Raw genomic sequence first — 17368 nt, forward strand, 5'->3', positions numbered from 1 at the left:
TACATCAGTGATCTGAAAGCTGAAAAATGAAAAGACGGCGAGCCCAAAGATATTTTGTGCGAACGGTGAAGTGACCACTAACAATGTAAATTGCTGTTCCACATTCTTGTAACATGCGAAGACAAAGAATTGCCCTCACAAGGAAATCTATTATTTACTAGAAGACACAACCTCATGGAGTGGCCATGTCCGGTGTGTACTCAATGTGCATACTGAGGGAGCCATTCCGCATATGGGTTGGGTTGTGCTGGATGCCATGAAGAGTACAGAGTGCAGCCAACAGCAGGTGGTGACTCTTTTCAGTATTAATGATGTGCTCGGATTTGGATCAGAAGAGATTCTCACTGGTTTCTGGTGGCTATCTGAAGTGGTCAATACTGCCAGCCTTGTTTGTATGATGGTGGCAGACCTCGCCACCTGTAGCATTGTTGACAGGACTGGCTGCGGACCTGGAGCTGAGTATAGGGTATGAATAAGAGGTTTAGACTGTTCTACTGTGTAGGGTGGTGATTCCTCGACTTGGCAATAGGGTGGTGGGATACTGGGTTCCACTTCTTAGATTAGGGGGTCCATTACTCAGAGGAGGGACAGTTATGTGGTTAGTGGGTGCTGTGTTGAGTGGACTGGGCAGTCTGTTATAAATTCAATGGTTGCAGAAGTGTAAAATAAGGGGTTCAATCTCAAGGTGTGTAGGTCAAACACAGGATGAGGGTAGACTTTAATTTAAACTGTCGTAGTTGTGTAAGGAAAGAACCAGAGCTCCAAGCATTAATAGAAAGCACTGAAGCTCAAATCATAATAGATACTAAAAGCTGGCTTAATCTGGACATAAGTTCAGCTAAATTTTTTGCAAATAACCTAATGGTGTTCAGAAAACATAGATTAAATATAGTTGCTTGTTGCGGTTAGAAGTAGTTTGTCTGCTAGTGAAATTGAAACGGATAGTTCCTTTGAGCTAGAATGGGCACAGGTTTTAGTTGGCAACCAGAATAAATTAATAATTGGTTCCTTTTATGACACTCCTGAGTCAGATGATACTGTTACTGGAAGGTTCAAAGAAAACTTGAGTATCATCTCAAATAAGTACCCCACTCATACAGTTATTGTTGGCAGTGACTTCAATCTACCCTTGATACATTGGTGAAAATGTGTGGTAGATGTAAAACATTGTCCAAAATTTGTACTACATGCTTTCTCTGAAGATTATTTTGAACTATTAGTTCAAGAGCTCCCTCAAAGTGTAAAAAAATAATTCTGAGCAAATAGGGAGCATTATGACAGATACAGGGATTAGAGCCCACCAGTTAATTGTAGCAGGTCTGAATACCGTAACATCTATATCCATCAAAAAGAAACACAAAAATTGCTGTTAAAAAAGTATAAAAATTCTCTCGGCGGTCTCCATTCCTTCTGAACTAATCATGTAAGTGTAGACCAGATGTGACTTTAATTCAAAGTAGTAGTATTGATAGCAATTAGGAAATCTACTAGGGTAGGTCAAATGACACCCAGACCAATCGGACAAAAGGCTATGCTTCAGCAATTTGGTTGGGAAACACTGCAACATCCTCCATGCAGCCTGAATATTTCAGTGTGTGATTTTCACATCTTTAGCGATCCGAAGAAAGACATTTGGGTGTAAGATTCAGTTGGACGAGGAAGTGCGAGAGTTGGTATGGTTTTGGATCCATCAGTGTCCGACTGCATTCTATGAAACAGGAATTGATCGTCCTGTCTCCCAGTGCGATAAATGTCTCAACACATGTGATGATTACTTTTTAATGGAGCCATCCACGGTTACATTGTGGCTGGTGTTCATTTTTCATTTTATTTCCCCTTATGTACCAAATAATTTAATGAGAGATAGAATACATCGCACAATGGTGCGTAAAACAGGTCAGAACACTGTTGCAGAGGTAATGAAAAAAGCAACTGAATTTAAAAGAATGCAATATGCCAAAGATTGTTGATGTTTTAAAGAAGTTCAAAATTTAGTGCAGACTTCAATATGAGATGATGTGGAATTGAATAGACAATTTTAATAGTTTCCATAACAAATAGCAATGATAATGTTACCGAAGAGAGTGCCACAAAACTGGAGTTATTAAACAGTGTCTTCCGAAATTTCTTCGCAAAGGATATGAAGTAAATTTTCCAGGATTCGAATAAAGAACGGCTGCCAACATGAGTAACTTCAAAGTATATGTCCTAGGTGTAGCGAAGGAGCTTAAATCACTTGATAAATGCAAGTCCTCTTGTCCAGATTGTATACCAGTTACATTCCTTTCAGCTTAAACTGGAGCTCCATACTTAGCAATCATATATAACTACTCCGTCAATGGACTGGACATTTGCACAGGTCACTCCATTACACAAAAGAAGTGGAAGTAAACTGCCAGATTACAGTTCCATGGTACTGACGTCGATTTGCAGTAAGATTTTGAAATATATGCGGTTTTCAAACGTAATGAATTACCTGGAAAATGCTGATCTATTGACAAACAGTCAGTTCAGAGTCAGAAAATATCATTCTTGTTCGATGCAACTAGGTCCTCATTCTCATGAGGTAATGAGTGCTATCGACATGGGGTCTCAAGTTGTTTCATTATTTCTGGATTTCCAGTAGTATTTTCGTCTGTTCCTCACAAACAACTTCTAATCAAATTGCATGTCTTTTGAATATTGTCTCAGTTGTGCAACTGGATTCGTGATTTCATGTGACAAAGGCTACAGTGTGTAGTAACTGGTGGAAAGACATGAAGTAAAACAGAAGTGATGTCTGATATGCTACAAGAAAGTGTTAGAGGCACTGTGCTGTTCCTAATATATGTAAACTATTTAGGAGACAATCTGAGCAGCCCTCGTATATTGTTTGTATTTATTGTATTTATCCGCCAGCACTGGGAAAAACACTTGTAATTGAAATGTCTCCCCTGTATGAGAATATACACAATGAATGTGGAGACACATTTGACAACATACAGAAGTTTGGGTCTGGCTGTGAATTGTTTTTGGCTAGCGTAATGGTAAGGTGACTGCTTGCGATAAGTGGGAAATCCAGGTTTGAGCCCCAGTATGGCATAAATTTTCATTGTCGTCATCCCATTATACAGCTAATGGTTGCCAATAAATCATGAAATATGAAAAACCAATGAAAAAGGTAATCAACAGAAGAATACATTTGAATGTGTAAGAGAGGACAGAGGGAAAAAAAAAGGTCCAGAAATGTAGTTGTAGGGAGAGGAAGGGGGTTGTGGACGTGGTGTAAACATGATTACTGGTGGACCCCTAGAAATAATGATTTGTTGCCTTTGAGTGTATTTTCTTTTAACTGTGGCCATTATTTCTGTGCTTACCTCATTTAGCCTGTTAATGTTTAGTAGTATATTTTATTTGTTGAGGAATTAGGCTATACAGTAACAATGACACTATTTGTGTAGTTTAATTTATTTATTTACTTTTTACAGGGTTTGGAATGGCTTGTGTCTCTGTACAACAACAGCCTGAATGGTATATTGGCTGATGAAATGGGTTTGGGAAAAACAATACAAACAATAGCATTAATAACATATTTGATGGAGAAAAAGGAAGTTCATGGACCGTTTCTTATTATTGTCCCACTTTCGTAAGTATAGTATACTGTGGTTTGATTCTCTTTCCCATATACAGCAAACTCCCAATTGTAAGGGAGCCGATTATCTGGATTGTTGATTATTCCGTATAGTTCAGTGATTTCTGAGAAAATAAAAATGTGAAGCATGAAGTATTCCGTTGCTATATGGATATTTTGTTTAGAATTCACTACGATGCATGTGACTCATCTTTTATTTCTGGAAAATGATACGTGTCCCAGTCTGGCTGTTGGACATCTCCGAAATATATTTTCTTTGTTTCCCATTTTATCTTCAGATAACTGTGGGGATTCTACCCATGTAACATATCTGTGACCAGTTTCTAGTCTACATGACTGCCTTTCTCCTTCCATAAGAGCTCAGTGTTGACAATCACCAACTTACCTAAAGCTGATAGTAAAAGAAAGTGATTTAGGATTTCCTCTGGTATGGTGCCCTTCAGAATTTTTGTTGTGCTATGATACAAAATGAAAATGCACTGTTAAACCTCATGAGGAGAAATATTGTTGATCATACTTTTCCTTTCCCTGTGCTCATTGCAGTCCAAGATGTTTGTAAGGGTTGGGACAACACGAAGATGTCTACAATAGCTTGACTGTGGAAGAAAATAGTAACACCATTCACAGAAAGGAGTTTTTGAGGTCATAATAGTGACGAATGTATTACTATTATTTTTCTGACTGATTTTGTAAAGCAAATTTCTGGTAGTGAAAACATAAACAGTGATTCATGTGAACTGGCATTTGAGCAGTTAAGTGCCACAGATGTAGTGAACAAATTGTGCTTTGTAGAGGAAGAGTGAGGGGAATGTGTTATCATCGACACTCAGGCACAGAAATGTGTTGAGCTGTTAGTAGAGCATATAGGGCAAAATTTGTTGGACTGAATCAATGTTTTGACACTCTGAAAAATGAGCACTGTTGTTAGAGAAAAAGGAATGGAAAACAGAGACAGAATAAGTTGGCTGATTATTTCCTGAAAGTGAACTGAAGGCAAGTGATACAAAATACAGCGTGTTCAGAGTGTAAATATTGGAAATAAATTGTCAGTTTTTGACAAGTAGTGTTAACTACTGTAGTGGGCTTTCAAATATGACCTGTAGCATGTTTTGTGAAGACAGTCAATTTTAATATCTGATATAAACTTGTGTTTTTGGTTATCCATGGTTTTTTTTTTTTTTTTTTTTTTTGTTATCTTTGTAATCCTGGCTCTGCATTAACCTGGATAACTGGGAGCTTTCTGTATGTCATGTATTCAGTGGTTCGTGAAATCTTCTCGGGTGATCAGCCGAGTAAAGGCGTCATCTTCTCGCAACGTTTCGAGGGGTTTCATACCCATCATCTTCAAGCGAAGATGATGGGTACGAAACCCTTCGAAACGTTGCGAGAAGACGCCTTTACTCGGCTGATCACCCGAGAAGATTTCACGAATGGAATACGCCGAGAAAGTCTCAAATCACATATTCAGTGGTTGTTTTTGTCTCCTTTTTGCAGTGATACATTGCCTGTCTTCCATATTTCTTGCTACTGTGTCATTCACACACAGACTAAGAAGTGTAGTAACAAATATGAAAGGTGGCTATTGACCTAGAGCTGTATAAAACATGAAGGCTGTGGCTTCCATTTATTGCATCTGATTCCTTCTCAGTTACTTTTTCATGCTTATTAAATAAATTAATAAACTATGTAAGGTTTTTAACTTTTTTATTGCTATCCACACTGTCATTCCTCAGTTTACACTCTCTCCTCCGCTCTCTTATCCCATTTGCACTCTTATGCTGCTGTGTTATTCTGTACCAATACCTCATATGTACTAAGCCTGTCTGTTTCTGAACACTTGTTTTTTTTTTTTCAATGCTTTTCTAATTTGTTGTTAAAGATGCCATTTCATGCCCATCTGGTGGTTCCTAATATGATAGTAACAAACATTTTCATTATGGCAAGATCACGTCAGTTTTTTCTACATTCACGTGTTCTCCGAATAAATTTATATCAGGGATTCACTGAAGTACTGTTCCAACATCTTGAACAATAGTTTTTCAACCTGTAATTGCTGATCTATGTTCTTTTCTTGGTCCATAGGTAACGTGTGCTTCACAAAAACTGTAAAAACTCCAAGATGTAAATGTTTATACATTCGTCTGTACAAGTTTGTTTACAGACAATGTTTCGCACTGCAGTAGGGCATACATTGTAATGAAACTTCCAAACTAATTAAAGTAATGTGATGGACTGGTACAGCTTGTGGTACAACTAAGAGTTCCAGGGTGCTGTTGGATCATTAACCACCCTCCATAAATTATGTTCTTCACATCATTTGAATGCTCTTGGCTAATGAAGACAGGCATAGGAGGAGTTAAATTTAGCGAACTGTGTGCATGGTTTCAAATGTCTTATAATACTTACCATTGGAGTTTACCTGTGAATTATTTTGATTGTTGAGAAATTGGTTTTGTTTAGATACTCTCCAGTTGATGCTTGTGCAAATTCTAAGTTTTTCACAACTTCTCTTAACTTCCTTTAACACACACTGCAAGTCAATCATTAACATTCTAGACTATGTCCATATGAACAGTCTGTATTACTAAACAGTCACCACCTGGTCACCCAGTTTCAGTTGCAGGTTGCCTGTGGAGTAGCTTTCAGGGAGAGCCAAAATTTAATTTTGATTTTTCAGTATTTCATATAACTGTTGACCAAATTTAAAATGCTATATAATGTATTCATTAAGGGGCATAGTGTAACATTAAAGGTTTAACACAATAAGGCAAGTATGAAAGTTTGAAACTTGTGCACATGTCTTGAGGCAGTTGAGCTCATGGTGCGTGTATTATGCAGGCTATATTCATCCAGTATTTGAGAACTAGGGAACTTGGCAACTTCTGATGGATGGTACACACTATTTCAAACCTTTTTTAAACTTTTTCTTGCAGAGACATCACTCACAATAGTGAAATGAAAAAGTTAATCGCTCACTGCATTTTTGTTCTTCAAGCAGTAAAACTTCAGCATTAGGCATAATGGAATAATTTATTAGTTCACATTTTGCAGACAGTATCTGCATATACCTCTGAGTGTACCTACTAAATTATATTGGTGTATCACACACAGTTCTCGAGATACACATGATAAACATTTGGACACATGGAAAAACTAGCTTTTTGTAGAACAATGCAAAGTACTAATACTATAAGTGTCAAGCTTGACATTTTAATGTGTTTAATACATGGGAGTTAAATCCTTTAAAAATCTAGTGTGTGTGAGTGTGTGTGTGTGTGTGTGTGTGTGGGGGGGGGGGGGGGGGAGATATAGTTGTGGGTCAAGAAGAGTCATTTACAATGTAAGTCTCTCTGACTGACAGTAAGTGTCAACTTTGATGTAGCTTCAGATACTAACCACAGTTGATTTTGATTATGCACTGTTAAGGTCAGTTAGCACTCTGTGGATATAGTCCCTATAGATTAAACAGCAGCACTTACTTATTGTCACAAGACTGGAATGACAATGTCAAATATTGTTGTAAGTAGTTTAAGTGCTGATGGTCACACTCACAGAACAAAACTGTGTCAGTCTCGTCAAGTAGTTTTGCCAAGAATATTTTGATGTAATATGTTTCCATATCAGTCCATCAGTGGTGGCCTGACTACTCTGTTCACTGCGAAATTTTTTTAGTGTCAAAATCCATTGTTCACTTGTTTATGTGATTGTGCTCTCATAATCAGATATGCGTTTAACTTCAGCACACTTATTTTTGTTGTTAGATTTTGCTACCATGTTTATTATTGTTGTTGTTGTTATTATTATTGTTATTTATTCTTCTTCTTCTTCTTCTTCTTCTTCTTATTGTTGTTGTTCATTTTTGTATAAATTTTTCTTGGTAGATTCATCACTTCAGTCATTTGAGCAAATACTGAGTATCATAAAGTATCTCTCTGTGAATAAATGCTTGTGTTATTATACAGGGTGTTTAACAAGAAGCGTTCTGTATTCTTACAGGAAGTGGTGGTAGTGAAAACTAAAAAAAGGTCATAGATGTACACTGAGGAACAAATATGTGTTGAAATAGGATTCAATCTGTCCTATGATAACCATCTGTCTGTTGACACTACAGGAGGTGTTGAATGTGGTTACAACTCATTCTTACACATCCTTAGCCCCCTTCCTCAAAGAATCACAAACTTTAGTTCACACATCTGGTTACCCTCCTCTTTCAGCATGTGCATATTGTTAATGGATGCGGAGTACTCCAATTCCTTTAAAATATTGCTAGAGCTAGAAATCTTAGTGGATTAAGATGAGGTTAACTGCCAAGCTATGCTACTGGACCCCCTTGGCCAATCTGTTACTCATTAAAAATTAATGCTAGGTACTGTTCAATGAAGCATAGAGTATGAGATGTAGCCTCACTGTGCATGAACCACTTTCATTGTCTTCTGTAAGGGTAGTGTTCTGTAGTAACATGGAAATTTGTTGCATATAAAACTGATGGGAAGAAATAGCACCTGTTAATTTGTCTTGTGAAGTGTTTGAACCTATAAGTCTACCATCATCAATTCTTGCCTACATATTGATAGTAATGTGATCTTGATGCTTTGCTTTCACGATCACTCAAGGATTTACATAGCTGTTGTTGTACTTTATTATCCCACTTTATGTCAATACCGCCTTTTCCCTAAATAGAATTCCAACTGTGAACTGTGGATCTTCACTGCTCCATGTTGGAATTCATTTGCAGAACTTTAAGCTGATCTGAGAGCTATAGGAGCTGTGGGTAAAGTAACTCCTCGTCCAGAATTGTTTTCAGAAGCTCCTTGTTGCAAATAATCACAGAGCTGCTTGTGACGTCACAAGAGTTTGGCTGTTACTTCAAATGTTGACACTCCCCGGGTCATTCCACGTCAAGTCATCCAGGTCATGGCTCCCATTATCTAGTTGTAAACCAAGATTTTGTGTAATGCTTTTATATCTAATATAATGAACTTTTGCTAATTTTTATTGCTTTATATACATTCTGTTGGTAAAAATTACTGAAAGTTCGATGCAACACATTACTTCAAAGCAAACTGTAAAAATTTGAAAACTGGGTGCAGTTTTTAAACAAAAAATAGTATGCTGACAGTTTTTTTCCTGAATATCCTTTCGGATACGTAGTTTCTGAAAACATGTTAGAATTGTCCAATAAAATTTTTGTAAATTAATTTCATTTAATTTTATTGTTAAATTAGTATTGCCCCCCCCCCCACCCCCCACCCCCCACCCCCTCCCGGAAAGTGATCTACAAATAATAAAGTTTCATCACAGAAAAAATCAGTTTTGAGTTTTGAGAAATGAATGGCACTGGGGGGAAAAATTAATTTACAATTACTAACGAAGAGACATTAACAACATAAGTGCACATAACAATATCGAAATTGAACAAAAATTGCAGTATATGAAACAAAATTACACATTATAAAATGTAGGGCAGCTTGTACATTACGACGTAAGAACACTTTCTTACCTCTGCCATAACCAAATTAACTCAATGTAAAAATACATAGCATTTTGTTTATAATATTTAAGCATTCTGTCAAAAGCCAATATTGTAAACACTTCACAAAATGCTGGTGCTGCAATATGCATTCAAGTTGATTTGGAACTACACATGTGAAAGACACTTTGATGCTTGGATAATATTTTTTTTGCATGAGAACTACTTTTCTTCCATCAACTTTGAGGACTCTTTGCTCAGAGAATAAGTACGACCTGTTGCTGTGGTGACATCAGCTTCACACAGACTATAAAGAAACATCACAAACATCATCATCAGGCCAATAGGAGGATACACATGGTCCATGAGGATGCATGAACCTTACTGTAACATCTCCTCCTTCACAGTTCACGTTCTCAACAATTACCGAATACCAAGAAGAGTCATATGCACATGCAACATAGCAGTTGGGCTGTACAGTGCATTCTGGCATTAGTGGCGGAAGTGCACCTGAAAAGTCATACACAGTACTAAAATCTGTATCACAGCTCAGCCTTTTTGCACCAATCTTGGTTAGTGATATTGGCACAATGTGATACATAGATCATGTTGCAGGAATTGTTTTTGCATTTGTGAAGTGTTCAGAAAGATAATGTCTGACTTGTACCATTTCATCTCTTGAAACAAAGAGATTTAAAAGATCTTGCAGGTTCTCATGACAGAATTCAAATGCCTGTGAAGCTGTAAGTATTTGATCTTTATAAACTCTCTGCAAACTTGTTTTTGTGACAAGTCTTTTAACAATGCCACCAATACCATCACAGGGAGATTTGCCATGGCTGGTAGCAAAAAAGGACCTGCTGCACTTTATGTAGAAGTCGTGTTCATGGTAGCAGATATTTCTGAAATTGTTACAAGTTTTATATTGTGCATCACAACCATCAGTGAAATATTCAACATACGCAAGATGAATTTCTGAAAATTCACACTTAAAATAATTCAATACAGTCTTCTGAGTCTGGTACACCAAGGCAACATCATGTTCCAGATCATCAGAAACAATACAAATACTTTTTGCATGCAACTGTTTGTTCTTTTTGTGATATGTATGGACAGTGTGAAGAGTGTAGTTGACATTGTTCCAATGGTACCCCTGTACTTCATCTTGAACAACAAAATTGAGATTTTCACTGAAATCCCTTAAAATTAACACCGATCCTTCATCAAGTTTTTCCTTCTTCATTTTCAGATATCAGATTGTGATTGAGAAATAAGAGTGTGGAGTAAGTTTTTCAATTTCCTTAATTAATGTGTCATAGAATTCTGATAGAGATGTGATTCGAACACTTAAAGTCATTCTATCAGTTGATACCCATTGACTGTACTGAGCCATCTCATCAGGATCATAGTATCTGTTTCATTTTCTAAGTGGGTTTGAAGCAATGAACTGGTGGGGCATTTTTCACACAGACGAAGCATACAGGCTCAGTTATTTATATCACATTTATTATTTTAATTAGATCTTGGTATGTTTCTTTAATAGAAATAGAATTTAGAAGCAATTTAACGTATTGGTGGTAAATGCACACACCTACAGTATGAGTTCCTGATGATCCTGCAAGTATACATTGTTTTGGTCGAAGAGAAGCAAATTTTGAGAATCCTACTTTGTCTTCAGGATACTTTTTTTTTTTACAGAGAGAATACAGTTCAGTCAAATTACTTAAAACAAATCGCTTTTGTTTGTATGTATTTTTGCTGGTGCTCACTTTGTCTTTTTTCTGAGGCATTATTCTTGTGTTTTCATCATCCAAATAAAAACTCTCTACTGTTTGCACTGTATCGTGTTGCAATGTCTTTCCTCTTTTCTGCTCAGCCATTGATAAAATACCCTTCTCCATTAAAAGAGCTCTTGCTTGTCGTACCAAATATTTAGAAACTTTCTGTCGAGACCAAGTTGGCGACACAAGAGTAAGTAACAGATTGTTTTCAGGATTCTTTGCATATTCAATTTTCTGTTTGATTTCGTTTATGAGTTCATCATGATGTTTTGCCGTTTCTTCCAGTTCTGTTAAATCACTGTCAGTGATTGTGCTTGCATCAGCAGCCAGCTCAACTTGATATGTTCGTGAAATTTTAGTTTTCAGAGCCCCAGCTGCTGATTCCAGTTTTCGTTTGGCTGCTACGTACCGACTGTGCCAAACAACTGAATGCAGCTTTGCAAGAGATACTCCTAAGCTAGTTAAGCTAGTATTGAGCACAGATTTTTCAGGAGTCTGCACCTTCACACTACTGTCATTTGTATAGTCTGGTGATGAATCGTCACTTGCTTGTTTTTCATTAATAATTTGGTACAGGTTGGGCACATTTTTCTCCCCAGGAATAATGCTAAAACCTCTCATTTTGAAAGTATTTGCCTTTTCTAAACTAATTTCACGCAATCCAGATGAAACAGATCATCTATGGCGCTTGAAGGGATTACAGCAAATTTTCTAATGCAGAGTGAATCTGTGCAGTTACCTGTCTTTGTGTTTAACACACACACACACATGAAACACTTAAATCACAGTACGAATGACTGTTGCTTCACCATAATAAAAGTTCTTGTTCTTCACTGGTCAGTTCATTCACACAAGTCAGGGCATTATCACATATATCTTGCAGATACTGTCCAAGAAAACACTGCCTACTTCTTCTTTCCATACTGCTTAAGTCATGAAACCAATATTTGTTGTAAATAATTCAAAAGATGATTGGTGTAACCTAAAAAGTAATTAAGTAATGAAAAATCACCCTATCCCATTGTTTCATTACAAAAGTATTGCACATTATTATTGTAACATTAGGGGGCTTACTTTTGTTTTGGAATGAATAGTTAAAAACTGCAACAATTGAATTTTTAACCAGTAATTGACTCTGGGTACAACTCATTACAAGAGCTCAGAACTGCATGCTCATTGAACACTTGACACAAAACAAAGGAACTAGATGATGCAATACATGTAGTGGCGATAAAACATATGATTTGTTCCTAAGGAAATCCTGTGTAGCCAACTTCAGCAATTTAGTGGTGACATGATAATCATGAACTAGCAACTTCAATATTTCTTTTACAATAATGTTATTTTTCACACTTCCCATTATTTCTACATACTGATTCTTTCTCTTTTGTATAGTCCACGTAGCCTCAATGCTGTTGAAGTAGAAGTCCGCTATGTTCACTAATGGGTTATTATGTGCTGCTTGTCTGTGCCAGAGGCTAAGTCTGTGACTCCGTCTCAGGGACACGCAGGAACTCCACAGCATATAGACTCGAAGCAACTGGTGTAACAGGATCGAACTGGCTAAACTGGCCCTCCAGTCCGTCCGTGGCGGCAATCCTAAATACTGGCGACCGAGAGGGCATTGGCAGCATGTTTCCAGCAAGTCTTGTTGTTGGCCTCTATCGATACTCGTGTAACCTCTGTGCCACATGGTATGCTGGTGCCAGCATACACCAGCACAAAACAAGTCAAGCTGTAGTGCTGGTGCAACTTAGTCAGCTAGGACAATGTAGCCTTACAGATGTATGTATGTACACGTATGTATGTATGTATGTACGTATGTATGTGTATTGTGTTAGCTCGGAAGGAGGATTCTTCCTAAAGGTTAGCTATGTTCTCAGAGTATTTAAATGGGTAGACGTAAATGTTATGAGGGAGTAAGAGTTCTTGTGTTAATGCTAATTAACAAACGAACAAGTGCTATTTACCATGCAATGTGCAAAGCCTTCTTTATCATTGATAGACATGCTGTTTCAGATGTTATGAAGTACATATCCCTTTTTGAAATCAAAGAGGTACTTAAGATAGGTGCCACATTGATTTGATACAACAGAAATAAATTTCGGACGTATTATGTTATTGTTTCTGTTTCATATAATATTATTCATATTTGAGTGAGGTACATGTTCTGTAGCTTGTTTGACTGATCCTTTCTTCAAAATGATGTGGAATGAGTCAGTTTATAGGATATGAATACATTATCATTGTTATCATTAATGAACATGTAATGTTTTAGTCCTATTCACACAAATACACTTAAAAAACCCTAGGCTTTTTTTTACAGGCTACTAGTTTTTTAAATAAAAAAATTCTCCTTGAAATCGGAGGAGTTGTCCGTGAGGAACAATTTTAAGTTAGATTTAAAACTGTCAGACATTTTAGTTTATTGGGCAAATGATCATACATTTTGGTTGCTTCAAGTTGAACTCCTTTCTGAGCCATTGGCAACATCAATAACTGATAATAAAGACCATATTTTCTTTTAGTGTTGCTGTTATGTACATCGTTCTTCTTCTCAAATTGTGATGGATTATTTATGATGAATTTCATTGGTGACAATATGTATCGTGATGGTGCAGTTAAAATGCCTAATTCCTTGAAGAAGTGCCTAAATGATGGCAATGGGTGAACATCACATATTTTCTTACTGCTGACAGCCTAGGGGGAGGGGGGAGGGCAATGCAACCCCCCCCCCCACCACCCACCCCAGGGCCTGCGTTCAGTGACACCAGGGTATAATATACACTGAGGGGTTGTAGTGTTAGTAATTCATTTGTCAAGATCATTGGTGATCAGGTGGCACTCGGGAGGCCTGTCTGTGCATCCTGTGTTCTGACTCTGTAGGCAGTAACTGCTCAGTTTAGTGGTGAACAATGTTTGTGACATTGAATCTGGGGTTCAACAATCCACTGCTATGTACTGCTGTTGAACAGCTTCATCCCTGTGAATGGGGATGCATTGTGTACCTGTGGGAAGCTGTATGGACGTATCAATGGATTGCTGTGCATGGTGGGCACGGTGTATTGACGATGTGTCATTGCTTTCACCAGTGGTCTGTGGAACATTCCCATACCTGTAGACCAGGTTCCACCCATTGAGATTGACACACTGTGTGAGCATTGGTGGCTGATTGAACATCATTGGGGACAAAATCTGGACACATATTGCACCTGCTGTGTTATCAGGGACCATTAGGTACCATCTGTTTCCAGCAGGATTGAGATCTTTGTGCCTCTGGCCAGGCTGCTGCAGACATCATGACACTGCCAAGCATGTTTACTCTGGTGTCATGAAAGTGTTGACTGGAGAGTAGAATTATACTTTGATGTCTTCAGTGATTTAGAGTAGGTTCTGTCTGCATGCAAGTGATGGATGTAAATGTGTATGGCATAGACCTGGTGAGCTGCCTATTCCAGAGTGCATTCACTCACAACACAAAGGTCCCACCTCGGGCTTCATGGTGTGGGGAACTGTTATGTACAACTCGTAGTCACATTTGGTGTTTCTGCTGGGTAAAGTAACCACTACACTGCTCAGGTAATTATCCCCATGCCATTGCCATATCTTTTATAGGAAGGTGGTGCTCTTTTTCAGCAGGACAGTGCACATCCATATACAGATCTGTGAAGAAATTTGCTTTCATTGTGTAAAACTACTGCCCCAGCCAGCTAGACTATCAGATCTCTCTTACCAATTGTATACATATGGGATATTATGAACTTACTCGTTCTCCAAGGCCTGCAAGAATCATTGCTGAATTACAAAAAAAAGACAACAGATGCTTGGGACAGTCCATTGCAGGATGCCATTCGGCACCCTTATGGTCATTTGCATGTGAGAATACAAACCTGTGTTGTCGCAAGAGGGTGGGTATACTGTGTATTGAGGCAACTGTTGGGGCACCAATTACTGTGACGTGTGTGTCGTTTGGTCTGAATTTTTTATCATATATTCCTGCAGTGATGAAGTACCTGTCACTTCACTTGTCAGTAAAATGACCTTGTCCTTGAGCTTATTGGATTTTTTTTTTCTGGCAGTGTGTGTCACGAGGTTGATTCTTGTTTCCAAGACGAGCAATTATATGGTTAGAAAAAGTCACTGAACTTAATGCTTAAGCAGTTCAGTGATTTGCTTCTTTTCATCAATATGTATGCCCAAAAATTTGGAGCTTTCTACCCTGCTTACTGACTCATTTTCATTTGTTATATCAATTTTGTGTATGACTCAATTTTTTTATGCAGTACTGAATATAGTGTGGTTCCTCAAAATCTAGGGGGAGTCCATTTTAACAGAATCAACAAATAATTGTTTGAAACACATCATTAACAGTCGGTTTGATGCTTTCTCTCTAATGGGATTTATTGTAACACTTGTATTGTTTGCAAAAAGTACCAGTTCTGCTTGAATGTTAGGTGGAAAGTCATTCACATTTATGAGGAATATGAGTGGACAGATTATTGAACCCTGTTGTACCCCCACTGTGATTTCTCACCAATCAATAAAATTTTATACTTTTGAAACATAATCTTAATTACCCAGCACAACTTCTTCCAATCTGTTGTTAAGTATGGTTCAAACTGATCATGTGTAAAGCCCTCTATTTCATAAAAGGTAAGTTTTTCTACAAGAGTAACGTGATCTATGCAATCAAACACATTGGAACAATCACAAAAAATTGCAACTGGGTGGTATTTTAATATTTCAGAATTGTAATATTTTGAGAGTGAATGTATAAATAGCATTCTCAGTTGAACAGCCCTTCTATAATTCGAACTGTAATTTGCTAAGTAAATTGTTTCTACTTAAATGTGTGTTTACTCTTCAGTACATTACTTTTTCAAATGTTCTAGAAAAATAGTCAGTAAGAAAATTGGACAATAATTATTTACGTCTTTCCTGTCAACCTTCTTATGAAGAGGTTCAACAGTCACATATTCTTATCTCTGGAAAGATTCCATGTGCTAGTGAAGCATTACATATATCAGGAAGGCCATTACTTGTTAAGTTGAGAAACTTGTAAGAATTCTTCAAAATTCCATTGTCATATGAAGTTTTGTGTTTTAAATTTTTTATAATTCTGTTAAATTTCAGTGAAGGTGATTGTTGTTACTTCTGGTTACTCAGTTTTGTAGAATGACATTTTAATATGTTCTTGTGCTTCTTCAACTGAACCATTTAATCCTATTTTTGCTACTACATTTAGAAAGAGATTGTTAAAAATTTTTGCAACTTGTGAATTATCAGCAACAACATTGTCATTTAGTTTAATTGTTGTTGTATCTTGTGCACTGATGGGTTGTCCTGTCTCGTGCTTCACAATTTGCATATATTTTTAATCCTATTACTTCCTGTGAGACAAGCATATTTCTGGAAATTGTAATTACTTCCCTTTAAAATATTACAGTATATTTTTTTTTTTTTTTTTTTTTTTGTAGAATCGAAGTAATACTGGATCTTGACTAACTCTGGCCTCTCTATAAATTTCCTTATCAATCGTATATGAAATTTTCATACCTTTCATTAACAGTGACTTACTAGTTTTTTAATGGACTTTCTGGATAATTTTGGAGGAAAGCTGCTTTCAAATATTGTCGCAAATTTAGTATGGAATATATCAAATATCACATTAACACCTCTTTCTGTGTATACCTCATCTCATACCACCTCTTTAACTTATTATTAAAACATTGTATCCAGTTCTCAGTGATAATCCTTGCTGCTTTGTGTGAATCTACGTCAGGGCTTTAAGGTGCTCTATTGTTTATTATTGTTAATTGTGCATAACGATCTGATATCCCATTAACAATTCGGTATACATTAGTTGTTTCAGTCTGGGCACTGTGTGTAAAAATATTATCAATCAGGCTGCATGCTTGTTGGGAAACAAACTACTGAAACAGCCAAATAATGATCCCAGTTCATTTCTCCAGCCAGAATCTTTTAAAAAATATACATAGAAGTCTTCACAAACTACTAACTGTTTTTTGTTGCCTGACAACTAGCTCAATATTGCACCTAGACTTCTCACAAATGGCTGAAAGTTTCCAGGAGGGAATCTGTAGACAGTTCAAATTTGAAGAGAAGTATTCTGCAGTAACAACTCTCAAGCACATGATTCTATGTTCTGATCTACACAAAAACTGCTTGTTTCGATATTTTTGACTTTGTGTCCAATTTCATATTTGTTAATGTTGGTGTTCAAATTGTAACAACATAGCCTCTGATGTACCATTGTATTTTCTAAAGCACGCTGTCAAATTGGGTGCTAGAATTCGAGAAGTGGGCACCATCAGTGTGTGTGGTAGCATACAAAGGATCCCCTTCCATTCGACGCAGTCTGCAGACCAAAATGCGAACTTCAAGATTTAATGTACTGCTAACAACCTATGAATACATAATAAAAGATAAATCAGTTCTTTCAAAGGTAATTATTTTCTAATTTGC

The 17368-nt window shown here is 37.0% G+C and overlaps 1 protein-coding gene across 1 annotated transcript in view; it reads left to right on the forward strand.

The window, feature by feature from the left end:
- LOC124555269 (ATP-dependent helicase brm-like) overlaps positions 1 to 17368 on the forward strand; it is a 188619-nt gene that overhangs the window by 68161 nt on the left and 103090 nt on the right. The window contains exons 10-11 of the mRNA XM_047129138.1: positions 3468 to 3625; positions 17171 to 17348. Of these exons, the coding sequence (XP_046985094.1) occupies positions 3468 to 3625; positions 17171 to 17348 (336 nt within the window). The remainder of the gene's footprint in view (positions 1 to 3467; positions 3626 to 17170; positions 17349 to 17368) is intronic.

The sequence above is a fragment of the Schistocerca americana genome, chromosome X, assembly GCF_021461395.2.
Source record: "Schistocerca americana isolate TAMUIC-IGC-003095 chromosome X, iqSchAmer2.1, whole genome shotgun sequence".
In the NCBI taxonomy this organism is placed as follows: domain Eukaryota; kingdom Metazoa; phylum Arthropoda; class Insecta; order Orthoptera; family Acrididae; genus Schistocerca; species Schistocerca americana.